Source organism: Micromys minutus, assembly GCF_963924665.1.
Source record: "Micromys minutus genome assembly, chromosome: 24".
In the NCBI taxonomy this organism is placed as follows: domain Eukaryota; kingdom Metazoa; phylum Chordata; class Mammalia; order Rodentia; family Muridae; genus Micromys; species Micromys minutus.
In genome coordinates this window covers 10,382,428-10,410,110 of record NC_137959.1, presented here as the reverse complement: position 1 = coordinate 10,410,110, position 27,683 = coordinate 10,382,428, and the positions used below count along the sequence as shown (strand labels likewise).

At 40.2% G+C, this 27,683-nt stretch overlaps 1 protein-coding gene across 1 annotated transcript; it reads left to right on the top strand.

Annotated features, from left to right (window-relative positions):
• The first annotated feature begins 363 nt into the window (after positions 1–363).
• Positions 364–27,631, top strand: LOC308436334 (UPF0547 protein C16orf87 homolog). Its single transcript, XM_080937213.1, has 4 exons — positions 364–502; positions 6,086–6,182; positions 20,894–21,076; positions 26,612–27,631. Exons 1-4 carry the CDS (start codon positions 437–439, stop codon positions 26,728–26,730), a joined length of 465 nt encoding a protein of 154 aa, XP_080793339.1. The 5' UTR covers positions 364–436; the 3' UTR covers positions 26,731–27,631.
• Positions 27,632–27,683: the final 52 nt, after the last annotated feature.

The following is a 27,683-nucleotide window of genomic DNA, read 5'->3' as shown; positions in this document are numbered from 1 at the left end:
GGATCGTAGGCGATTATTTATTGAATAATGAAGTTTGAATCCCTGACGTTGGAAGACTAGGGGTTTCATCGAATGTCTATTACAATTTCTCTCGGATTAGCATTGCTGACATTTGCCAGCATTCCGTGGCCAGTATCCATTTTCAGGCTCTGGTTCCGGAGCCGATAAGAGGGCGTGCCCAGCACCACGGCTCGGCCCACCTGTGTGTTGGTTGGTGGAGTCTCGTTGGAGCCCCGCCCCCGAGCGGTCCGCTGCCTTAGAGGGCGTGGCGATGGGACTTCCAAAGAAGGGCCCCGGTGCCCCCCTCCTCCAACCCGCACGCAGCCCCGCGCACGCGCACGCGCGCCTCCACGGCCGGGTCGCGACTGGAGTGAGGACTCGCTGTGTGGAGCAGCGGAGCCACGGCGCTGCTTCCACAGCTGCTCAGGAGGGGAGCATGTCTGCAACTCGAGCCAAGAAAGTGAAGATGGCCACCAAATCGTGCCCCGAGTGCGACCAACAGGTGGGCCGGGCCGGCGCGAGCGGGCGGGGCGGGCAGGGCGGGTGGCCGTTGCTGGCGGCGGTTGGCGGTGCGCGGCGGCCCGCGGGCGGCGGGGGCCTGGGAGCGGGGACCGGGCGCTGCCCCTTCTCGTCCCGGGCTCGTCCGCGGACCCCTGCCGTCCCGGATGGCTTTGTTCGCGGTTGGGGAGCGTGCGCTGCTGCCTCTCAGCTGTCGCTCCCCGCCACCTGGGTGGCAGCATAAAGCAGACAAAAGGACAGCAATGGTGCTAACTTTTTGCAAATTTGTGGACTTCCGGAACGCTGCTAAAAAACCAACCACTTTTGATGTGTGATTTCTAGTCCTTCCATTACGTTGCTAACGGAACCCGGTTCGAATAAAGTCGGCGTTAAGGCTCTTCCTCTCTGACTGTTCCCCGTCCCACTCGTACTATTTACTGTTGTAAATTTGACATTTTTTAAAAAATATGCGGGTTCGTGAGTTTAAAATCATATTTATAGTCGCCATTTAAAAAATCATTTTTCTTTCCTACATTTAAGTACGCCTAATTACAGTGTGATGAACAAAAACTCGCTCAATTAAAACCACCCTTAGGCCCTCCATGCCGGCATGCAGAACAACTGGGTAGACTTCTTTTTCCTGAGTCTTCCTAAAATGACTACCCCTCTCTCTTCCCCTCCCCCCTTCCTTCTCTCTGAAGTAATTTGAAATGGGTGGAGACTTAAAATAATCCGATTTAAATGTATTTAGGGCGCGTTCTTGTAGGTTTATTAAAATCTTTTAACAAAAAAGTTATATTTTTATTCAGTATGATTTATAGGCAGTGTTAAAAAATGCTGACCATGGGAAGTTGTGTAAGTCTAGTTGATAGAGTGTAACCAGTCTGAATATAAAAAGTCATGTTTTCCAAAGTGGAGGGTTACATTCATTCTTTCCACCAAACTAAATTTTAACAAACTTGGACTTTGTGATGTCTGTTGGCAGATTACTTCGATGTTTAAATAACTTTCAGTTAAGGCTTATACCTTATGAATTGTGTCCTGTTTCTGTAGGGCACAAGTTCCTTGTTTTACTTGGCATAAAACAATCTTTTGGGGGAAAACATCTGTTTTTGATACCTGGTTATTGGCCAGTGAGACGACTTTAGCCAGTAAAGGTGCTCAAGCCTGAGTTAGATCCCTAGGACCCTTGGAAAGGTGGACGGAGAGGACTGGAGGCAGAGTTAACCTCTGACCTCCACATCTGTGCTGTGGTGCTCACACCTACATGTGTAGTCATAAACCCACTAATGACTAAAAACACCCTGATTAAAGGAAGAGCAAAAGACCTTAGTTTCTAGGAGCCCCTGAGACAGCTGAACAAATCAGGGTTTTACTTAGAAAGATGACATTCACCTGAAATACAATACACACTCTCTTTTCCATTTTATTTTTGTAGCCATTTGTGTTCGGTCCTGGGAGTCAGGACAGCCTGGGGCAGTGTGCTCTCTGCTTCCCTCTAGTAAGGTTCACAGGGTTGGAATTGAGATTTGTCAGCAGATGCTCTTTCCTGCTGAGCTGTTTCCCAGGCTCCACATGCATTCCTTCCTGTAGAATCAGCTGTGGCTTGGTTTGTTTTAGATGCAATAATACAATGCCACAGGCTGGATATAATAATCAGCATTAACCTGTTTTGTCACAGGTTTGAAGGAAGCTCAAGGCCAGGTTGTGTTCTAGTGAGAATTCTCTTGGCTTGTAGATGCTAAGCTGACTTCTTGGAGTCCGGTCTCCTGTGGCAGAGTGACTGCTCTGGTCTCATTAAGGTCACTAATCCCATCAGGAGCATCCCACTTCACTTAAACTCAATTATCTTTGGAAAAGCCTTACTTGGAAATACCAGTGGGGTTTAGGGATTCATTATGTAAATTTTGGAAAGTGAACACGTTTAATCTTTTAGAAACTAGTAAATTGGTTTTGGTTTGTTTTGTCTTATATTCTTAATACGGAAGAGAATATGCGTGATAACAAATGCATTTTTGGTGATTTCCCAATGGTAGGGTTCGAAACCAGGGCCTTGAGTCCTTTGTTGCTATATGTTATATACATTAATATATATTAATTATAGTAGACATTATGTATATTAATCATAGTATATGTTATTACTATATTAATATTAGTATATATTAACATATATAAATAATAATTGAGTTGAAGAAAGTAATAGGTTAATTTTAGCTTTCTAATTACTTAAAAAATAGACACTTTTAGTTTTAAACGAGAAAAATTACAATTGCAGGTAACTCGTTAAAACACTAGACTGTTGCCGAGATTCGAAGTTATTTCATGACTATTGAATTAGATCATAGCTTAGAAACATCAGGGTCCAAGCTTTATAGCAAGATTTCTCCAGTTGACTAGACAGGCACATGCCCTGGATTTAAAACACTGGCACAGGGAAGCAAGCTGCCAGATTTTCAGCAGCTTTCAATATCTCTTATGTGGGCCCTTAAAAAAGCACACATAGTTTTATAACTTCTAAACGTTGTGCTTTCTGTTTTCATGGAGGTCTTGTTCACTGACTGGAAAATTACCAAACTGTTTTGGGTGTGTTACTGTTCAAGGTATTTGGCAGTTTTCTGTTATTTTTTCATGTTCGTTTTTGGTTTTCCTTTGATTTTTAAAAGCAGTGCACTGTTTTTTCATGTATGTCACCTCTAGCAAGCATGTGCTGTGGGTGTCTGATCTGCTTATCCTTAAAGAACCGTAGTGCTCTCCCTTATTTTGGGCAGACGCATTCTAAGACCTGTAGTAGATAGATGTTTGACGTCTCAGACAGTGCTAAACCTGTCTGTACTGTGTTTTTGCATATGTATGCACCTATAATGAAATTCATAAATTAGGCACAAGCAATTAGACCAATGTGTTCTAATGAAAGTTCTGTGATGTCTTGTGAACGAACAGTTCCTGAAAAGAATCCGTCCACCGCGGCTCCTGTGGAAAGGATGGAATGTTGCAGGCCCAATTACCACTTGAGCTATCTTTAGTCCACAGCCAGCGCCATTCCCTGCCTCTCTCTGTGTCAGACTAAATCTGAAAAGATAAAAAGCTTTCGGGATGAATTAACTAAAAACCCTAATTTTCCACCAATCAAAAGGCTGAGAGGCTCATCAGACAGCATCTGAGGCCTATAGCGAAGGGTTCTGTGCTTTGCTGTCTGCGTCCTACTTAATGTTCCCACCAGTGCATTTGGAAATCGCTTTGATCTATGACTCTTTGTTCTGTTATATAAAACTTCATGGAACTGCTTTCATGTTGGAACATAGAATTTGGGGGTAACCTAAATCTGTTCCTAGGCCTTGGTTTCTCATATTCAGCTCCAGAATTAACTCTTCTTTTGACACAAGTGCTGTGTCTTTGCATCGACAACCCTAATTTCTTTCTAAATATCCTTTGCCATTTTTATCCTTCTTACTGACCTTGGGTAACTGAAACCCCAGAAAGCAAAAATAATGAGATTTCTAAATAAATTTTCTTTACTGGTTTTTGCCCAGTCCTTTTTCTTTTTCTTTTTCTTTTTCTTTTTTTTTTGGGGGGGGGGGGATAACATTTAAGAAACTTTTATTTTATTTAATTTATTTTTTGGTCCTGGATGATTTCAAGTTCAAACCTTGTTTGCAGACTGTAGCAGTGCCACCATTTCATAGCTAACAGGATTTTCCTCACCCACAGTGTTTATGGGATGTTTATTTTGTGCTAGACGTGCTCTAGTAGTTAGATGTGGTCTAGTCGTCACCAACAATATGACACTGAACAAATGTGTCGCTTGACCCTCCTTTTTCTTTTTCTCTTTAAAATATACATACAACCTAAACAATATTTTTCAAAGAATGAATTGGTAAATAATAAATCCTAGTAAACAATACTTTGGATTTTTTTCTCAGTAAAAACTTAAAAGTTTAGCGCTAGAATTTAAATTATTATCTTAATGTTAAATGAAAATTAATGGTGTCAGTACATTTTTACAACTCCCCTAGTGCTGTAATATAATGAGACTAAAATTGTTCAAGTTGTTTAACCTGCCTGAAGTTTTTTTATGTAGGATCTGAGTGCAGTGTTTTTGTTTTAAATTTCTGGAGCAGAAGTTGAGAGGAACACTCCATTTTTAAACAGGACTTTAGAATGACTTAGTGTAGACATAGAAAGGTATTTTGAGTGGAGCTTGTTAAAGGAAATCGTTTTATCAGTGAGACTAGGTAGTGTGTACCTGGGTCTCAAATCCAATTTTACCTGTTAATTATAGAAGTAGTTTATATGATATTATTTTAATTCTTATTTTTCCTTTGTTAGTACTAAATGTTGAACTCAGGATCTTGTATATACCAGGCAAGTACTCTACCACTGAGCTATTCCTAACTTTTTACTTTCTGAGACAGTGTCTAAGCAGGCTGCCTACAGTTAACCTTGAACTGATTGTGTAGCACAGGCAGGCCTTGACACTGTGACCCTGGCTCAGTCTTCTGTGCTAAGATTATAGTCCTGACATCAGGTCCTGCCCTTCTCCTCTCCCTTGTTAACTAACTAGCTAATTAGTTAATTGTGTGTGTGTACAGCTGCTCCCAGATATGTATAGAGAATAGGACTCTTGAGACTTGGCTCTCCTGCCTCTTGCGGTTGAACTTAGATTATCAGACCTGCAAGCCATCTTACTTGCATGCCTGATTGTTGTCTTTTAAGTGTAAATTAAAGGTTTTGTGTTGTACTGGGCTTGGTGACTCTTGCTTTTAACCGCAGCGTATGGGAAGGAGGTAGAGGCAGAAAAATCCCCAATTCAAGGGTAGCTTTCCGCCAAACAGCAAGGTCAGTTTGGGCCCACCAGAGACCCTGCCTTCAATAAAGCAAAATTCAGGGCAGCTGAGGTACTTGGCTCAGTGGGTGAAGGGGTTTGAATGTGAGTTCTATAACTTGAGTTTGAAATGGAATAAAAGCAGGGTGAAAGAATAAACTCCCCAGTGCCCCACTTGTCTCCTACACATAACAATAATAATAGTAATAAATCTGTACAAATGAAAAACATCCAGTGTTCAGTGCTTTAATGCAAAAGTAGAAGTGTTTTTTCTCCTGTCTGTCATTAGCCCTCAGTTGTCTGAGTTCTACTCATGATCAGTAGTTGGTTGGGTCCATTTCTTGATTCTTCCTTTTGGGACACACGGCTGATCTACTTTTTCAGTTTTCAATCTTGTTATTTCAGTGGGGCCTCACAATTTTCTGTTTATCTTAACCACCCTCTTCTCCTCAATTTGCTATAAACTGCTGTCACTGTTAACAGTTTAGGAAACACTGCCTTTTGTCATAGCTAACTCCCCCTGGCCTCATCTGTCAAGGTTTTCTGTTGGGCACATCGAATTTAGTATTTAGGACACTGACATCACAGATATTCAGGCGTTGTAAGCATTAGGAAAATGAGCATTTGCGAACCGGTAACTCTCAGGCAGAGGTGTCAGTTTAGCCGGTGGCCCTTCAGCTGGTTCATTCTCCAGCTGTAAGACTGTAAGGACTGAGGGTTTAACAATGGAAGAAGACTGACTTAGTTTTTCTTTTTTCCCTGCAGATTCCTGTTGCATGTAAATCATGTCCCTGTGGTTATATATTTATTAGCAGAAAACTACTAAATGCAAAACATTCAGAGAAATCACCACCGTCTACAGGTAATTGTGAAAATCAAACACAACATTAGCTCTTGAAACTCAACTTGTGACATTGGTTCATTTCACATAAACCTTAACTTCCTTATAATATTGGTAGTAGGTAATAGTTTTAATTTTATTTTTATCTATTTAAAATTGTCTTAAAGACATTAAACATAGCTTAATAGGAATGATAGTTGGTGTTGATTTAGTGTAGGACAGCTCCTAGTCTGTCATTTGATGAGCTCTGACATGTGGGCACCAGTCTGTCAGCACCATCGTCCCCCATTGTCCCCCACTGTCTCCCACTGTCTCCCACTGCCACTCCTCCTTTCTGTCCTGTCAGTGGAGTCACACTGTGAGAGTCTCTGTCTGACCTCTGTTATCGAACAAAGTGTTTAACATTTACATTCCTGTCTCTTGCTTAAGTTCCTTATTTGGGTAACATGGATATACCCTTAACACTTCACCTTTTGGTGGGCCATTGGCTTTATTTTTCTTTCTTTTCACAATGCTGGTAAAATTTGTAATAACTGAAGTTTTTTGTTTGTATTTCAAGATTATAATTACATCATTTCCCTCTTCCCTTTCCTCCCCTGACTCCCTCCCTATACAGTCTCTTCTCAAATGACTGACCTCTTTCTCTTTATTTGTGTGTGTGTGTGTGGGGGGGGGGTATTCCTAAATATAGAAGCACATCCTGCTGAGTCCATATAATGCTAATTGTATGTATATGTATGTGTTTTCTGAGCTAACCGTATGATGCTAGATCGGTAGTTAATTGATGTGCCCCTCCTTGAGTACGATTTCTCTCAGTATTTTTTAGCTTTGCAGTGAGGCCACATGAACTTCCTTTTCCATGTGAGCACATTTGCTGGTTTCATCCCTATCCAAGTCTTGTTTAGGCAAGCTGTACTGGAGAGACTTTATGGGTGTGGTTTCTGACATTTCTAAGAGACACACCCTCAAAGCAGTCTCCCTGTTCCTCTGGCTCTTAGACTCTTTCTTTCTTTTTTTTTTTAAGGTTTATTTATTCTTGTATATGTGAGTACACTGTAGCAGTCTTCAGACACACCAGAAAAGGGCATCAGATCCCATTACAGATGTTTGTGAGCCACCATGTGGTTGCTGGGATTTGAACTCAGGACCTCTGGAAGAGCAGTCAGTGCTCTTAACTGCTGAGCCATCTCTCCTGCCCCCCCCCCCACTCTTTCTGTACCCCTTTCCTCAGTGATTTCCAGTCTAAGGTTCAGGAGTGACATTGCACGTGTATCATCTGGGACTGGGTCCCACAGCCCTGCATTTTAATTGGTTGTGGTTTCTGCAGTGGTTTCCGTTTGTTGTTGTAAAGAGAAGATTTTTTTTTTTTTTTTAAATGAAGGGTAAAGGTTTTTTTTTTTTTTTTTTTTTTTTTTTTTTTTTTTTTTGGTTTGTTTTTTTTAAAGTAGTGTCTAGAAAAATGTAACTTGGTTCAGTATGATTGGACTTTTTATTGGGAGTCACAGTTTCATGCTTGAGAATATTTAGAAAATAATTTTGCTTAGACTTGTTTCTTTCCTGTTAATGTAGACAACTTTTAATAGGCATAATTATTAAAAGATAAAACTAGAACAATGAGTTCAAAGTAAGAGTAAGTTGGCCTGGTGGTGCATGCCTTTAATCCCAGCATTCAGGGAGGCAAAGGTAGGCAGATGTCTATGGGTTTCAGGTTAGCCAAGGCTACATAGCAGACACTGTCTCAAAAATTAATAAGCAAGAGTAAGTTGTATAAGCACCAACTCCTAATGAAGACTTGCTGATTGATTGCTGTCATGGAATTTACATTCTCAGGAGTGTGTGGTAGACAGTGAAGAGATAAATGGAAAATAGCCACCTTATGATTTCTAGAAAATTGAAATGAGTTGCATCCTATGTGATTGGAGGCCACCTTTGTTTGTCCCTTCTGAGATGAAGCTTGAGTAGGAGGAAGAGGTAGCTGAGATAACCAGGGGAACATTCTTGGAAGATAGAAAGAGTAAATAAGGGGCTGGAGAGATGGCTCAGTGGGTAAAGAGGATGGATGAACCTGAAGACACGAACTCAGGCCCCAGAACCATGGGAGGTGGAAGGAGAGAACGCATCCATTGGTTGTCCTCTGGCCTCCACTGGTAGATGGTAAACTTGAAGCCAACCTGGGTTATCTGAGACTGAGTTTGTTTTTTTTTTTTTTTTAGCGGTAGATGGTCTTCCTGGGAATGAACCTGAGGATATCTTCTGGTCTTCTTTTGAGCACATACATGTATTCACACACATACATATAAGCACATATGTGCACAAATACACACATGAGATTTTTAAAAAAGCAGAGAGTTATCTTGGTAGTCCATAGTATATAGAGAATTTTAAGAAGTACACTTGAAAAATGTAATTAATGCATAATACTTGTAAATATTTATGGGGCAGGTATAGCACAAGAATTTGTATCATCATGCCTGTACTGTGTAGTGGCCAGGGCTTTTAGCATTTGCATTTTCTCAGACACTTATTATTTCTGGTGTGGGAGCTTCCAGATTCTTTTAGTTATTGGAAATCTGTTGTAAGTTATTATAGACTGTAGTTACCAGACTACCTACAGAATGCTAAAATTAATTCTTTCTGTCAAATTTTCTCTGGGTACATGTTACTTAACCTATTTTTATTCCTTCCTTTGTGTCATCCCATAACCATTATTCTGGAAACATGAGTGACAACATTATTCTGTTCTTTGTTTATTTCACTTAATGTGATGTTCTTTGTGATGATTAATCTTCATTGTCAATTTTATTGGACTTAAAAATCACCTAGGAAACATGTCTCTGAGCATGTCTGAGGGGTTTTCCAGAGAGGTTTAGCTGAGGAGAAAAGATCCACCCTGAATCTGCCCAACACAGTTCTGTTGGGCTGGGGTCCTAGACTAGGAAGGAAAGGCCAGCCGACTGCTAATGCTCCCTGCTCCCTCACTGCAGGACCGCTGTCCCCTACTGCCTGCTGCTCAGGCCACTGTGCTGCAACAAGGAGAGCAACTCTTTTCTCTTCTGGTCCTGTCACATTGCTACAGATGCTAGGATTTAATTTTAGTAGCTGAACAATATTCATGCGTGCTAGGGTGTGTCAGTGTGTATCTATTTCTCAGTCTCTCTGTCTCTCTCTGTCTCTCTGTCTCTCTGTTTCTCTCTCTCTCTCTCTCTCTCTCTCTCTCTCTCTCTCTCTCTCTGTGTGTGTGTGTGTGATTTTCTTTGCCAGTTTATCTGTTGATGAGCAGTTGGGTTGATTTATGATTGAGTAATATTGTAGTAAACACAGAAGTTGGGACAGTTCTTTTGGGTTCATTTTATTTGCTTTGCATGAGTACCTGCTACTGGAGTCATTGCATTGTATATGATGCTGCTAGCTTGCTAAAAATCTATGTACTGTTTTCAATTATAGTTATTCTATGTTTTTACGAACATATCAAAATATGTATGGTGACTACAAAGATATAATTCATCTAAAAAGCAGAGAGAATTTATTCTGATGCCAAATATGAGATGGCCCAGGAACAGATTTAGGTTACCTCACATTCCATGTTTCAGAACGGTAACAGCTTGATGAAATTTAAAAAGTAACAGAACAAAAAAAGTTACACATTAAGGCCCTTTTCAAATATGCCAGGAGAAAGGAATGTAGGTGGATAAAGTCAAGTAGGAAGGCTTTGTGATGAATCCCTGATGTTATCTGACGACACTGAGACTTCCGCTCAGTGGAAGCTAGCAGACCATTAATGAAGTCCAAATGACTGCTAGTCAGAAGGATAGATGGTAGTTAGGCTGTGGACCTGCAGCCTTCCCATCTCCACAATCACTGACGCTCTAGTCAGTTAATCTGCCTTGCACAGTGTTCACTGGAAAGCACGGAGCTTTATAATAGTACTAGGCCAAGCCTTTTATAGTACAGTCTTAAAGCTAGTTAGACGTTTTTAGTACCTAACCTAATATCTGGAGTTCTTTTTGAATAGGCATGTAATTGTTTATAAGCACAAGGGATTATGTGAATTTTCAAGGCAACATATTGTAATTGCAAATGTTAACAACCATATGTCATGAGTAGGTCTTAGTTAAAATAGGGTACATCATTTAGAGAACAGTATGTACTAGTTAGAATGATGATAATCTTTGTGCACTGACCATGGAAAACTTTTCAGAGCACTGCTACATTGTGGCACACACCTTTAGTCTCATCCCTCAGCAAGGGATTGAAAATAGATATAAATGATCTGTTATATAAAGCGAGGAATTTTTAAAAGTTTGAAATTAATTTTGGTGAAAGGAAGAGAGATAAGTCTTATAAATAAAGGTGTGTTAAGTCATGATCGGGGCCAGTGAGGGCTCAGTGTGTTAGGTAAAGGCATTTGTCTCCAAGCCTGCCAATTTGAGTTTGATCCCCAGACCCATGTGGTGGAAGGAAAGAACCAGCTGTATAACTTGTCCTCTGCCCTGCACCATAGCACATTTGTGTGCGCACATGCACACAAAACACATAGAATAAATATAATAATAAAGGACATTGTTTTGTGCAGGAACCTAGAACTGTAGGCAGTTATTCTTTGACATATTTCTAAATGAGATATGTTTTGCAGTTTTTTTTTTTTTTGGTTTTTTGTTTTTGATTTTGTTTTTGTAGAAATAGATAAGAATTTTAAAAAGTAAGAGAGATGGATCAGCAGTTAAGAGCACTGGCTACTCTTCCAGAGGACCTGGGTTCAATTCCCAGCTCCATATGAGGCTTACAAACATCTGTAATTCTGGTTCCAAGGGCTTTAACACCATCTTCTCGCCTCTGGGGGCACTGTATGCATGTGGTACATAGAAATACATGAAGGCAAAACACTTGTACTCATAAAATAATATTCTAATAATGTTATTAATTGAGGATTTCATTTTATTTTTAAATATTTATTTACTTTAAAATTTTTTTTTATTGGCTATTCTCTGTATTTACATTTCAAATGTTATCCCCTTCCCCTTCCCATCCCTTCCCCATCCCCTTGCTTCCATGAAGATGCTCCCTCTCCTAACCAAGATTTATTTAGTATACTGTGTTCTGCATGCATATATGCCTGCACACCAGAAGAGGGCACCAGATTTCATTATAGATGGTTATGAACCACTATATATATATATGGTTGCTGGGATTTGAACTCAGGACTTCTAGAAGATCATCCAGTGCTCTTAACCCCCAAGTCATCTCTCCAGCCCTGAGGATTTCATTTCTAAGTTGAAGTGCAGTTGCAGGGGTAGAGATGAGATTAGTGGGAGAATGCCTGTCTTGCATATACAGGCCTTGGGTTTAAAATTTTGTTACTACTCTTTTGTGTGCGTGTATGTGTGCTGGCACCCATGTGCGACATGGAACATGGAAGTCAGATGGTAGTTTTCAGGAGTCTGCTTTTTTTCCAGCATGGGTGCAGGGATGAAGCTCAGATTGTCAGGCTTGTGCAGCAAACATCTTTACCCACAGAGCTATCTCTCCCCTTCCTCCAAAAAGCTTTGCAGTTAAGCCTGAAATTGAGGATATTTCCATGTACCTTTTGCTGGCCTAGAGCATGGCGTTAGCACAGGATGGTTGGTTCCAGTCTTCCAAGTGCTAGCTAGCAGTTACAGTCCTTTCCCCACACCCAGTGCTGAAGATATTTCTTTAAGAGAGGAATTCAAGAAAACTGTTTCTTATAATTATTATCTGTACCAAACCTACACTTACTTACTTGTGTATGGGGAACAGGTGTCATGGCTTTACATGTTGGAGGTGGGGTAAGACAACATGCCAAAATTGGTTCTTTCCTTTTACCATGTGGGTTCCAGGGATCCAGTCCTCTTCCCTAGTGAGCCATCTCACTCTCCCTGGAGGAGTTGTTAATCAACTCAGTTTGTTTCCAGATGTAGATTGTCATCAGAAGTATCATTTTACAGTTAGTTACTGGCTGTATCTTTTTTTCCTTTCTAGAATTTTAACTATAAAGTAGAAGAAAATATAAACGTATTCTAAATCAGATTTAGTCCATAAGTCTTCCTTTAAAGGTGAGGGAAAAAATATTCAAGACAATTAAAATGGGAGTTCATTACATTTTACTTGTTTGCTTTCGGTGGGTGGATATTTCTGTTAAGCTCAGTCAAATGACTACCTTAGTTTTTATAGAGAGAAGGATAAATGTGTAATCTACAACTTTTAAAAAAAGATTTATTTATTTATTATATATAAATACACTGTCACTGTCTTTAGATACACCAGAAGAGGACATCAGATCCCATTACAGATGGTCATGAGCCACCATGTGGTTGCTGGGATTTGAACTCAGGACCTCTGGAAGAGCAGTCGGTGCTCTTAACCACTGAGATCGACTTTTGATATTGCTCATGAACAAGCAAAGGCCAACAGGCAAACAAAAACATGTCAAAATGATAAACTCACTTTAATGAGCGAGATCCAGCACTCTTTGTAGTCCTGGAGACTCATCCTTGGCTTCTAAGAGCGGTGTCAGGTTCCCTTTGTGTGGTTCTTAGTCTTGTTAATTACATAGTTTAAAAGCAGACCCAGAAGCAAGTTTCAGGACTATGTTTATTAGTGTTTGAGAGGAAAAGCTTGACAGGCAGGAGGAAGGAGACAGGTGAGAGGAAGAGATGTGCCTGTGCTTTTTAGGCCAAGAAAGTGAGCAGGTTCAGCGGCCAGCGGAGGGCGGCAGGCAAGCTGCACAGAGGATCGGGGTTTGGGGAGGTCAGTCTGAGTGAGCATGTCCAGAATGCCAGGGTGACGTGGTTAGGACTCTGGTTAACATGGGAACAAGAGACATAAGGGTAAAGGAAAGGTTACACTGAGTTGGAACTGAGCAGGCTGAGAGATGAAGGTGTGTTAAGTGACTGCTTGGAGACAGTGCCTTTTAAGAAGTTTCATACGTTTATCTTAAGAGCATAATTAGTCTTCCTATTTCTTTTTTAAAAAAGATTTATTTATTTTATGTACGAGTACATTCTACACTCCAGTAGAGGGCATCAGATCCCATTACAGATGGCTGTGAGCCACCATATGGTTGCTGGGAACTGAACTCAGGCTCTCTGAAGAGGTCAGAGCCAGTGCTCTTAACCACTGAGCCATGTCTCCAGCCTGTCTTCGTATTTCCTTAGCATGTGTTTTAGGTGAATCATACTTCTTGAGGGATATGTTCTTTTGGCTAGGCGATTGACAGGCCCAGGTGGAGTAACTCTTTTTTTGAAAAGACATAGTCTTACTGTGTAGCCCTGATTGGGCTAGAGTTCATTTTGTAGAGTAGGCTGGCCTCAAAGTCAAAGAGATCCACCTACTTCTGCCTCCAAGTGCTAGGATCAATGGAGTTTACCCCCACCCCAGCTGGGAACCGGCAATAAATAGTATGTAACGTTCAGGGCAGTAAACATGTAAAAGATCCTCTGCAGTGGCCTGCCAAATTCCACTGCTGAACCTGCTTGTTTCCTTGGACCCGACTAAAAAGCCCAGCTATGACTTCTCATCTGTCTCTTTCCTCCTGCTTCCTGCCCTGTGATTTTCCTCTCAAACAGTAATAATTGTCCTTGAACTTGCTTTTTAAATTTTCTTTTTATGTATATGGTTTATCTTCCTGTACGTACGTCTCCTGCCTGGTGCCCCCAAGGCCAAAAACAGTACTGAGCTGCCATGTGGGTGCTGGGAACCGAACTGAAGGAACACCCAGTGAGTGACCTGTCTTTCTCACCTCCAGACTGATTATTTTTAGGTCTTTTGCACAATTTTGTGTTGGAATTTCTTTTTGACATGCTCTCAAAATGACTGTGTGCTCATTCATTCTGTCTCTCTGTTCTCTTTCCATGCCTTCACCCAGTGTGTGTGTGTGTGTGTGTGTGTGTGTGTGTGTGTATGTGTGTGTGTTACTCAGAAGTTGCTTCATGCCTAGAAAGTTCTAAAAAAAAAAAAAAAAAAAGCCCAAACTATGTGGCATTTTATTTCATTTTATTTTCTACCATCCACACTAATATTAATTTTTCTTAACTTTTCCTTGGATTGCAGTGCTTTCAGGTTTAGTGAGATAACTCCAAGATTAAAAATAAGAAGCTCACCTAGCATACATACAAATCTTCCATTAAAGGCTCAAGACTTCTACTAGTTAAGGCAGTTTTTACTTATCTTTTAAAAAATAATTCTTTTCTAAAGTCAGGGTAGAATGTATCCTGAGTTCAACTCAAGATCACCTTGTGACCAGAGATGACCTCCAGCTCCTCCACCTGTCACCATCTGAGATGACACATGGTGCTGGCGTCAAACCCAGGCTCCTACTTCCCAGGCAGATATTCGGTCTCCTGAGCTGCCCTCAGGACAGGTTCCTTCTTCTTCTTGTCCTGTTTGTTATTCTTGTGTACTTGGTGGATGGTGTGTCAGTGTTACAGACCACTGTTGATAAGGGAGTGACTGTAGTGTCTTGTGTACTTGGTGGACAGTCTGTCAGTGTTACAGACCACTGTTGATGAGAGAGTGACTGTAGTGTCTTGTGTACTTAGTGGATGGTGTGTCAGTGTTACAGACCACTGTTGATGAGAGAGTGACTGTAGTGTCTTGAGTACTTAGTGGATGGTGTGTCAGTGTTACAGATCACTGTTGATGAGGGAGTGACTATAGTGTCTTGAGTACTTAGTGGATGGTCTGTCAGTGTTACATATCACTGTTGATGAGGGAGTGACTATAGTGTCTTGTGTACTTAGTGGATGGTGTGTCAGTGTTATAGACCACTGTTGATGAGAGAGTGACTGTAGTGTCTTGTGTACTTGGTGGATGGTGTGTCAGTGTTACAGACCACTGTTGATGAGGGAGTGATTGTAGTGCAGGGTGAAGGACAGGAAAAATGGGACTGTCATACTAGTTTTTTTTGTTTTTTTTGTTTTTTTTTTTAAGATTTGTTTATTATATGTAAGTACACCGTTGTCTTCAGGCACACCAAAAGAGGGCATCAGATCGATTTTAAAAATGGTTGTGAGCCACCATGTGGTTGCAGGAAATTGAACTTGAGAGTAGTTAGTGCTCTTAACCACTGTCATACTCGGTTATAAGGTAATGTTTGCGTCTGTGTGTACCTATTAACGCTCCCAGCAGGAGACAGTGGGAGGATCGAGTAAAGAGACATACCAGCTATGCTTGAAGAAAAACCTTTCTGGAAATTTTACCAGTTCCACTAACTGTGTTATTAGTCAGAGCTAGTTTCCTGATCACTTTCCTTACAGGAGAGTCAGGTGAGAGTGTGGGAACTTGTTAACATCTCTGTTAGGCCCCGTGAGGTGTTTTTAATCCCTGTACTGGGGAGGCAAAGACAGGTGGATTTTTTTGAGTTCCAGGGCAGCTAGGGCTACATAATAACCCTGTCTTTAAACAAATAAACAAACACAAACACCCACCCTACCCCCAAACACACACCAAAACCCAGTAATTGTCCCATCATAAGTCTGTGCAGATTGATTGGTGCTGTTCGTTTTCTAGCACTGCATTAGTTACTGTTCTTGCTGCTGTAACAACATATTTGACAAGCACAAGGGATATGGGTTTGTTGGGGCTTAGTTAAGGGTACTGTCCATCAGGACAAAAAGCAAGTAGGAGTGTATGTTGAAGAAACAGATGGGAAGTGGGGCTAGGCTGTGAGCTTTCAGGCAAGCCCACAATAATCCCCAACTGAGCCACAGTCTTCCAGAACAGCATTAGAGCCAGCCTTCAAACACATGGACTTAGAGGACGAGTTTCACATTCAAAATACAAGAGTCGGCCCTTGGCACCTACATGCTTGCTCATGGGCATGTTACTATGGAAAATGCATTTGTGTAACATTAGAAGTCTTCATAGTGTTTAACAATCCCATCACTGGTCAGACGCAAAGTGTCTATTAAAGACTGAAGAGAGTCTTAATTGAACCCCTGTAAAATTAAAAACAGCAGCAGCAGCAACAACAAAGCCCTTGAGCATCCAACCCTGTTGCCCTTCCTGGCCTTGGTGACTTTTTGGAACAAACACTTTCTGTTTTGCTTTTTTTTTTTTTTTTTTTGTTCCTGCAAAACTAGTACCACGTGCCCCTTAAGGTGTAGCCAGACCCCCTTCGCCTTGAGTGAGTGTATCTACCTCTGTGTCTTTGAAACTGAAGTATTTCCCTGGGCAAATCTCATCAGCGGCATCCCCAATTCAGTCTTTACCCATTCAGGTGGATTTGGGTTTTCTCAGATGGGACCTTCAGGAGGTGAGGCTTGTCCTCTGGCTCCTTTCCTGATCCATCGCAGGGTATGAGGTCTCTTTCTAGTGACAGGGATGTGTTGTCTGCGTCATCATTGTCTACAACTTTAAAGCTCACACTCCTTTCCTCACAACCCTGCAATTTTACATCTTTCTGCTTCATTTGTTCTCGCTCCTGTAGGCCAGAACTTCTGCAGTCTAAATGTTACCCTACTCGAAATTTCCTTGAGAAACAAATTAATTCATTATTCTTGAATTCATTCTTGCTCAGCAACTCAATATAGGTGTAGAATGTAGCTAGATTCTTTGCCACAATTAAACAAATATGGTTATAACCAGTTCCCAGTAGAGTCCTCGCTCCCCTCTGAAAACTCGGGAGCTGAGCTAATATTTTGGTCTTTCAGACTGCCGTCAGAATGGCCTGTCAGTCTGTTTAACCAGGGCTTCTCCAGGCTGCAGCTCCACAGTCTCTGCCTAAGAGCCACATGGTTAAGTTTATCCACAGCTCATTTCTTTCCCTCTGCGGGGGGTGGGGTGGGGAGTGGGGGGTGGGGGGTGGGGGGGTGGGGGGGTAGGGGGGGTGGGGGAGAACATGTGCCCATGTACACATGCAATTGCTCAAACATTTGGTAATTCTTTTTAGAAGTTGTTAGAACATAGGAGCTGGACTGTTTTACATTTCTACTAGTAATGCCTAAAAGCTCTCAATTTTTCTGTGTTCCCACCAAAACTTTTCTGTTTTGTTTTATGTAATATAATGATGGTGTCTAGTTGATTTGGGCTTTTCTTTTTTTTTCCCTCAAAAAAGATTTTTTAAATGTATGTGTATGTATGTGCATCAGTATGTGGGTATTTGCGTGTGCATACAAATGCTCCCAGAGGCCAGGGGTCAAGCTCAGGTATCATATCTCAGGAGCCATCCTCTAGTTCTTTGAAACCGTGTCAGTGCCGGCACTCATGCTTCGGAGGAGCTCTAGTAGCCTCTTAGGTCCAAAGGGGAGCTTTGTGTTGAGATCCACCATCAGGGAGCTGTAGGAAGTTCTGCATCATAGGACTGAGCCTGCCCTGGTGTGGCCTATCTAGCAAAGGACATGGAAGCAGGCAGTAGACAGGAGCATAAGTTTGCACTGGTCCCAGTCCCTGGTCTGACTGCTCTGTCACAGCAGGTGCTTCTCAGGTCTTCGTCCTGAGAGACAGACTGGGGTGCGTGACTTCATTGGGGTGGGGAGGGTGAAAACAGGGCAAATAGCTATAGGACACAGGATCTGGAATTAATATTTTATGAGGCAGGATAATTTAAATGGGACCTGTGGCTTTCTAATTGCAGTAGGGTACCTGGCTAGCAAGCCTTAAGGGTCAGCCTGTTGCTACTTTCCCAGTGTTGGGATTATAAGCACATGTCACCGTGCCCCTATTTCATATGGTGCCAAGGATCAAATTTGCGTCCTCATGCTTGTGTAACAAGTGCTTTAGTAAGTTGTCTCTCAAATTCCTAAAAGAAAAACCTTTAAAACACTGTGCTATTATGAAACATTAATGATAATTTGTAATATTGAGTGTTCAACTGTCTTAGGGTTTCAGTTGCTATGAAGAGACACCATGACAACGGCAGTTTTAATAAGAGCGATATTTAATTGGGGCTGGCTTACAGCTCAGATGTTTAACCTGTTATCATCATGGCAGGCAGACATGGTACTGGGGAGTGGATCATCAGGCAGCAGGAAGAGAGAGCTTCTGAAACCTTAAGGCCCACCCCCAGAGTCCCTCTCCCTCCAACAAAAGGCCACACCTATTCTCCAGTAGTGCCACTGCTGTGAGTCTGTGGCGCCATGTTCACTTAAACCACTGAGCCCTGCCTACCAGCTCATGTCTACGTCCTGTTTCCCCACGCTTTACGTTGTGTTTGTATCCTAGTGATGTAGGCTAACATATCCTTAAGTGATCCGATTTTTATTTATTTACATTTCAAATGTTATCTCCTTCCCTGTTTCCCCTCCACAAACCTCTCTCTCTCTCTCTCTCTCTCTCTCTCTCTCTCTCTCTCTCTCTCTCTCACACACACACACACACACACACACAGTGATCTGTTTTTTAGATGTTGGAAGTTGAATTTAAGAATGATGAGACTGGCTTTCAATGCTGGTACTGTTCCTGCAAACATTCTTTAGACCTGCCAGACTTTGTGCAAGAAACGTGGCAAGCGCCAACCCTACGAAGTGACACAGTGCAGGAGGGCAAGGACTTTTGATACACCAGGGACAGTGGTGTATGGCAGAGACAGTGTGGCCAGAGTGGCCAGCCTAAGCCTGTTTTCCCCCAAAAGGCTAAAACTACAGAGAAGATTGTGCTGGGACTTGAGTGTGTTGAGCCCAGCTGCAGAGCTGAGAGAACACTGGCTGTGGGCAGATGAGCACTGGGCTGGGGCTATAAAAGGAGAGCAGGCTCTTGGGCATCTCGGAGCTGACTTATGAAGACAACGGGTCATGAGCTTGTACTTAGATAAACAACCAAAAACCATGAGACCAGATTCTTCTTATTTTGACCTGACTACAACTGGTACTTCATGTCTGTCTGTCGGTTAGTGATATTAGTTAGCAGTTGTTGGTGTTTAACCCATGTGCAAGTTAAAAGTTGGTGACACTCTGGTTCTAGCGCTTATTTAGTAGGTTTAATAACTTGAAAATGAAAAAATTCTCTGTCTGCTCTTCAGCTACCAAATGATGTGCTCTGAATAGAAAAAAACCCAGGTTCTTTAGCATTATTTATATGTATGTCTAGGTATGATATATATGTATATATGCATATGTAGCATACATGTAGACATGCGTATATGTAGGCATATAGGCCTCATGTTTATAAGCACTGTGTGAACCTGTGTCTCTGTCCTTCTTCGCCTGCCTTTCAGGACCCACTGATACGGCCTATTAGCAAGGGCAGGAAGTAGAAGTGGGAGTTTTGGGAAGAGACAGAATTCTGGGAAAGAGTCAGGTGCAGGAGACTCGTCCCCCAGATGCAGATGTTGGATGTATGAAACTGAGGAGAGGTAACCAGCCATGTGGCAGAACTTAGATCAGTATAAACAGATACTTGAGTTACAAGCTAGATGGGAGCAAGCCTAAGCCTAAGATAAGGCCATAGCATTGTAACAAATAAGTCCCCTCTACTTGTCATTATTCAGGACCTGGGGAGGACATAGAAAAGCACCAAAGTGACTAATAGGATTATATACAGTGTGTGTGTGTGTGTGTGTGTGTGTGTCTAAGTAGTGTGAGCTTTTACTGTGATATACTGGAGGTTTTAGGATATTTGATATGCTTTAGTTTGTCACAGTTGTATTTTTATTGGTATTTAGATTGTCCTGTTATAGTCATTAGAACCCTCTTCAAATTAGATTCTACATCTTAAGTCCTCAGTTATATTTGGTGACTTTTTGAAGTCTGGAATGATTGAATATTCTTTACTTATTCTTGTGTAATCCAGTATCCTTGAGTCTTAGACCAAGAATAATGACATGTAGAGGGAATTAATACTGATTTATGCCCTCCCCCTTTCTTAGGGACAGGATCTCTTTATGTAGTTCTCCCTGTTCTGAAACTGAACAGCTGTTCTGATTGTAGACCAGGGTGGCCTCAAATTCATAGAGCTCCACCTGCCTCTCCTTCCTGAGGCATATGCCACTGTGCAAACCCCACCCTTTCTAAAGATAGTCTCACTATCTAGCTCAGGCTGGTCCTGAAGTCTCCATCTTTCCCGTTACCATTGTAGTTTTAGGTATTTGGGAAGTTAAGGTATTGGGAAGTTCTGGTTTTTTGAAGTTAGATGTATATTGAAGTAAAAATAAATATTTCAATTCAACATTTTGATTTGTTTGGTGGGGGGGGGGGTAACCTCTTACAGTAATGAAATCACTATATTAGTAAAGTTCCTGGATTGTTTACTCCATTTATGGAACAAAGTTCTGTTATATCAATGATCACTTTTGTGGGTTAAATGAAAATTCCTTATTTTCTGTGTTTTAAGAATATGTTGTATGGGTGCTCTGTGGTTGGTTTTATTATAACCTTTGTTATGCCTCAGGCCAGTTTTGCTTCTATTTGACAAACTTAGTTCACTCTGTAATTTAGGTAAGAAGCAGGAAGCAATGGGTCCACCCTCACCCCCTTCCATGTGCTTCACTATGTTAACTTGTAAATGTGATGGAAAAAGCAGAAAGGTTGTTGTGGAGCAGCTTAAACTGACAGGGGCTAAAATTAAAGCTGCCAAGTGAAGACATTTGTTATCTCTTAAAAGACTTTCCCTAACTTTGCAGGTCTGAATTCCTTTGTTTGATTGTTCTCTGTGAGCATAGGGGAACTGTGGCTAGAGTTTACAGAGATACAGAATGTGCCAGGAAGGAAAAGGAAGGCACTGAGAAGAACTTGGCAAATAGTTGAAACCCTGAAATAAGTAACTTTTATTCATCTGTACAGAAAACAAGCATGAGGCCAAGAGGAGGCGAACAGAGAGAGTTAGGCGGGAGAAGATAAATTCTACGGTAAATAAAGATTTAGAAAACAGAAAGAGATCTCGAAGTAACAGCCATTCAGATCATATCAGACGAGGAAGAGGAAGACCTAAAAGTTCATCCGCCAAGAAACACGAAGAAGAGAGAGGTATGATTAAACCCTGGTGCTTCCCAAATACCAAATTGATAAAGGGAATAATTAGATTCCAAACAAAATACAAATTTAGAAGCCTAAAGGGCTACATTAGGTAAAAGTCCACATTGTTATAAACCTGTGGTAAAAAGTTCAAAGATAATTGTATATTTAAGACATCTTATAGATGCCGGTAAAAATTATTGTACTTTATTTTGGTTTTTTTTGAAGCAGTTAGTTTAAACTGTTTTTACTGTGGATTTGAAATATGTGGATATGAAATGAATATATATATATATATATGTATATATATATATATATATTAAGATTTATTTTATTTATATGAGTACACTGTCGCTGTCTTCAGACACAACAGAAGAGGACATCAGATCTCATTAACAGATGGCTGTGAGCCACCATGTGGTTGCTGGGAATTGAACTCAGGACCTCTGGAAAAGCAAAGCAAACAGTGCTCTTAACCACTGAGCTACCTCACCAGTCCTATCTATATATTTTTTAAACTGATGTTGATATGCATTTTCTAATTGCTCTTTGGGAGGTTTGAGTACTTCCTTCTTCCCCAGCTAGCTTTTGCTTTTTGTGTTTTTTGTCCCTTCTGTTTCTCCCTCCAGGTCTCCTTCTTTAGAGAAACAGTTTCCACTCATAACTTTTTTCTAGACTTCTCTAGAACTACAGCTCCCCTCCTTCTATTATTGATGCACCTTTTAAAAAGTTTTATCATGGAAAAATGTAACATACAAAAGAGTAGGAAGAATGATATAGTGAGCCCCAAAATTGATACTTTGAAGCCAACAATTAATGGGGCTGGGTAGCTGCCTTTTGTGTTCATTTAGAACCCTCAGCCAGCACAATTTCACTTTCAGTTAAATATATTTATGTGTTATTTGTTAGTTGCATTTTGTATGCTTAATTTTAGGTATACAAATATTTTATATAAAAATACAAAGGTTATTTGAGACAGAATTATTCATGATTCTCTGGCATATAGCTATCTTTAGCTTTTAGCAAAATGGAAAGTGTCTTGATACTGTGACTAAAGAAATAAAATTTGTGTCAGAATGAACTGTTGTGTAGAGGCTTCACTTAGGTGTTTCTCAACTCTGAGTCATCTTACTTTTTTCTTTCTCTTATATTCTTCCAGCTGCTTTGAGTAATTTACTTAATTTAAATACACTTATTTAACAATGAGGTCATCAGAAAATCTTATTTGAAAGACAGTTTGGAACAGAAACTGGGCAAGAAAAGTCCTCAGAGAAGAAACAAAAAATTGTATTTAGTCAGAAAATAGAACATTGTTTCCAGTTGAATAAAGGCAGTATAGCTGAAAAAAAATGCGGAAGGGAAGCTTTTGAGCAGAGAAAGAAAGACTGTATTGTTGGGTGTGTATATATAGGAAGAATTTATTTGACAGTGACTATTTTTCAGATATTTTCTGTGTAAGAATATTTTTGGCTGACAGTAGTGTGCTGTGTGCTTTTGATCCCAGCACTTGGGAGACAGACAGACAGACATCTGCCTCCTAAGAAAGCCATTGTTCCCCAGTTGTTGGTTCAGGAGCATGAACCATCAGCATGCTAGGCAAGTATTCCATAGAACTACATCCCCAGAAGTTTTTTTTTTCTCTTTTGATACAAATTTCTGGAAGTGTTATATACGGTATAATCTGTTTTTTTTTTTTTTGAAAAGGTGGCATCATGGTATTTAACCAAGTCCTCTATGTTAGCCTCTCAAGAGCTAGGATTATAGGCATATCCCATCACATCTTATATACATTGGGACTTCAGTAAACTTTTTCTACAGAAGCCCAGAAGTAAATATTTTTGGCTTTGTGGTCCATATAGTCAGTCTCTGTCTCAACTACTGAACTATGAAAAGCAGTTGAACATTCCATGTATGCGAGTAGATAATGCAGTGTTATAAGACTTTATAAGCAGGAGGATGAAACTTGTACCCATCTTGATATAATTCACTGTTTTCTAAGTGTGACACAGCTAGGAAAGACTTCTTACTTAGGTAGCAGTGCTTTGTAGTGCTAAGCAGCTATTTAGTTTAATTTATTCTGTCTTATTCTGTCTGTTCCTTGCTTTTCAGGAACTTAAAAACCTTGAAGTAAACTTAATATTAAATTAAAATTTAATTTTAACACACGAACTAAGCAAAACCTGGTACTGTATAAAAATAATTTGGCTTTATTGCTTTCTATTTAAAAAAAAAGAATAGGAAGATTAGAAAATGGAAAAGGAAAATCCTTTGCTTTTGAAGCCAATGCTATGAACAGGAACAGACAGAGCAGTCTTGGCCTGGAGACAAGGATGAGACACATTGTGAGAGAGCTCAGGAAAAGGGGGGGACAGTGTGAGAGAGCTCAGGAAAAGGGGGGGACAGTGTGAGAGAGCTCAGGAAAAGGGGGGACAGTGTGAGAGAGCTCAGGGATACCTAGATTTCATGTAAATCCTGAGCTCTCTGACTGGGCTCCTATTTCAGGTAAGAGAGATGAAGAAAAGTCTTCCTTAGGGAACTGAAGCCCAGGAGGAAACACAGTTACTTAGGAGTTCACAGGAAGTGTCTAGGAGACCATCTTATTTCATATCTGCAGTCAGGTTTCATATATTTTTACATATCAGCTTTTTATACTTTTAAATAAGAACAAATCACCAGAAATGACAAAGGTCTCTAGAAGAAATCATCTAGTAGAAAAGGTGAAGAATAAATCAAAAGAAGACAATTGGAAAAGAAAATTTTTTCTCCAAGGAAAGGAAACAAATGTTAACATTCTTAATAAGAAAAAAAAGGCTGCCCAGGAATAAAGGAGCAAGGCGGCACTTGTAAGGCAAAAATACACTAGAAAATAGCCAAATACTGACTTTAAAATACTGGAGGACAATGCATACACGGATCACAACATGAAAAACTTGAAGATAAAGCTGAAGAAAGAATTCAGCAAGTATTCAAATAGGAAGAGATGGAGAAGATAAACTTGAAGGACCAGTTTGAAAGCCTGACATCTCGAAGTAGTTTCAGAAAAAACTGTGGAAGATAGAAGACAAGGAAACTGTTGATGAATTCCAGAAATCTTTCCAAACCTGAAAGACACTAAAAAGGCCTGTGAAATCCCCAGTCCAGTGGGAGGTTAAAAGTCAGAACAAGGTATATCATCACTCTGTAAAAAAAAAAAAAGAGCCAAGGTTTTTATTTTAGACAAAAAGATGAATCAGAATATCTGAACGAGCGCTGTGTGCTGCCGCCCAGGAACTGGCTCCTTCCATGTGAACAGAAGAGAAACCATGCAGAATGTGTGACTATTAAGAAAAAACAATCTATTGTGTTAGAGATGACTGCGGTGCGTAGGGAGGCTGACTGGGAAGGAACACAGGCAATCTTGTAGCATGAGGGAGTTCCTGTAGCATGTGCTTTTCTGTCGCCTTGATAAAACCCCATGACTGAAACACCACAGACAAGAACTTGTTTGTCTTAGGCTTCCAGAATGGTAAGAGTCCATCATGGGGAAGAAGTGTGGCAGGCACAGGATGCAGAGCTCACATCCTTACCTGCAGGCTTGAAGCAATGAATACAAAGGAAGTAGACAAAACCTTGACATCTCAGGGTCATACTTCCATTACAAGACCTCCCTAAACCTCTCCAAACCAACTGGGAACCGATGCTCACATGCCAAGGTTAGGAGTAGTTTTCAGTCAGACCAGCACACGGCTCACTAACATATGCATCTGTCAGAACACATTCAGATTCCAAAGGGTTTGCACATTATCTCATGGCCAGTAAATTTAGCAGTAATTTAAAAAATAACAAAAAAAGATTTGGATTTTCACAGCCCTGATACCAGTAGTCAGAAGACAATTTATTTCATTAATAATTCTAAGGGGAAATACAAATCTTTTTCAACCAGACTGCAACTTACTGTGAAAAATAGACTAATGATACTTTTTGAAACCTTGAATATCAGAAAATATGTTACCCATCCCCCTTTCTCAGGGAGCCACTGAAGATTCATGTCCCACAATGAAGAAGAGCCAAGACAACACTAGATCTAAGACAAAGGACAGCCACCTGGAGCCATGAAGAGAATCTCCATTTGAAGGACCACAGGATGACAATTGTCCTGTGAGCCTGGAGAGCAGCCACTTCAGATGTAGCAGATGAGGAGACTTGAAGAGACCTTTTCATGAAGATAAAAAAATGTGAACATCCTGAAATATTTGTACAACTATAGGCAAGTTTGAGTAGAGTTGGGAATGACCACTAAGCAAATGAAAGAATCACTTGAGGCCTGTTTCCAGCCTCCTGCCTACCCACATGGAAAGAGAGAGCAGGCTCTCCTTGACCTCTACCTGTATGCAGTGTCACAGTGCACACTTGGCATGTGCAAGTGCACATTTGCAAGTTCATACACATACACCATACACAGGGTTAAGTAGGATTCTTCAGAGAAAACAATGGTGCTTTCGGAAAAGTAAATTACACAGTGGTAATGTAGACATTGAAAACTGACGTTGCTAAAATTGAGATTTAAATATAAAAAGATGAAGGGATAAACAGTGTTTGAGGTGGAAATATGACATTTAAAACAGTAAAATACAGGCTGGAGAGATGGCTCAGTGATTAAGAGCACCGACTGCTCTTCCAGAGGTCCTGAGTTCAAATCCCAGCAAACACATGGTGGCTCACAACCATCTGTAATGGGATCCGATGCCCTTTTCTGGCCTGCAGGTGTATATGCAGATAGAACATTCATTTATATAAAATAAATACATCTTTAAAGAAAACAGTAAAATACTAATTTTCTAGAGTAGAAAATAATGCAGAAAACTCAAAGGAGCATTGTACATTACATACAGATTTGTCTTTATAAAAGCAGTTAGAAGCAACTGAGGGGAAAGTAGTTGGAAATTAAGAGACGTGAACATAGGGATACTTTTTTTTTAAACAAAATTTTGCCAGAATGAATTGAGCAAATTTTATATATACCTTTTTGATTCAGATAGCAAAACATTGAAACAAAAATTGTAAAATATGGAAAAAAATTGGAACATATGCACAAAGATGTTGTTTGAGCTGGCTTATGACTACAGGGGAGTTTTCTTTAATTTAATAAAATAAAATTTAATTTTCAAATTTTCTGCTTTGAACATGCTTTGCCTTTGTTATTGGTAGAGAAAAAATAACAATTAACAAGTTGATTCTTTTTTCTGTGGGTGAGGCTGGTGTGCAGTTATTAGTATATTCAGATATGGTAGAAACCTTACTTTTGACCAAGACAGCATATGCTAGTGAAGGAAAAGGAAAATATGAGATTTTTGCAGAAATTATATAATACAGGGAACTATAGAATTATAGTTTCTACTTAGTCTTCATTTCAAACCTTCCTTGTGTCATTTTTAAAGGTTTCACCATAATGGAATTCTATTATAGCATTACATATATTTGTCATTTAAATGCTGAGAGCCTCCAAACTGTTTTTAAGCTACTACACCTGCTGCCTTTGTATTTACCTTTGCCCTTTTCTTTCCACAGAAAAACAGGAAAAGGAAATTGACATCTATGCTAACCTCTCAGATGAGAAGGCTTTCGTGTTTTCAGTTGCCTTGGCAGAAATAAATAGAAAAATTATCAATCAAAGACTTATTCTCTGATATTTGTCTTCAAATTCTGTTGCCACTTTCTTGAGGATTACATCAGCCAATTCTCAGACAGTCGTGAATTCTCAGGAGCTCGCAGACTGTATGAATGAGGGCCATTGATTGCTTTCTCTGTTTTCTAGTCTGTTGCCGCACTTGGGGAGCAAAGCTGTGGGTTTAGACTTTGCTGGGATTTCCTTGTTTACCAAGGATTATTATCAGTGTTTTGTGTTGGGTATTACTAAATGTATTTACAAAAACAAACAAAACTACCAGAAAAGCCCCAGAAACTGGCAGGATATCTACAGATGGAAGGGACCGGAGTGTCGTGAAAGCACACAAGCCAGAGCAGCCGACTCGCTTGTAGTTTTCAGGTCTGCAGCAGAGATGCAGTGTCTTACGTCCTGTCAGGAGAATGACTATAAATATATGTATCCTGGGCTTTCACCATTAACACACTGCATACATGCACTCCATTGACTTTAATACATTGGTAATTGATATTTTATTGAATGGAGAATTACGAATATAGATTATAAATTCTGTCTTCAATTGACCTTTTCTTGGGCGCTATTTTAATGATTTAAGGTAGGAGTTATATTTTCAGAAACTTTCTAGACAGTTTGGAAATTTAGGTGCTATATGAAGAAAAGCATTTAAGGCTGTGTCATATTTCAGATGTAAACACCTTGTTTTCTTGAATGTTTATTTATTGGTTTTAAAAAACTTTCTGTTATCAATATGGTGCCTGTTAACCTAAACACAGATATATTTATTATATAAATTTCAAAATATTTCTTAGCTACTTGTGAACACAGTGATGTTTTGTCTGAATGAATGTCCATTTCTACATAATTCTGGTAATTATTTAAACTGTTACTTCATCCTGAAAAAAAAAATAAACCTTAATATTGAAAGTGAGTAGATTAAATAGTGTGATGTAGCTTTTTGTCCTAGTGAAGTCTGTA

What these genes read in the sequence shown, in the direction of transcription:
- LOC308436334 (XM_080937213.1), top strand. Translation starts at nt 437, where the DNA reads ATGTCTGCAACTCGAGCCAAGAAAGTGAAGATGGCCACCAAATCGTGC. An exon ending in GAAATCACCACCGTCTACAG is followed by an intron (nt 6,183 to 20,893) that starts GTAATTGTGAAA and finishes TCATCTGTACAG; the next exon opens with AAAACAAGCATGAGGCCAAG. An exon ending in GAAACACGAAGAAGAGAGAG is followed by an intron (nt 21,077 to 26,611) that starts GTATGATTAAAC and finishes TTCTTTCCACAG; the next exon opens with AAAAACAGGAAAAGGAAATT.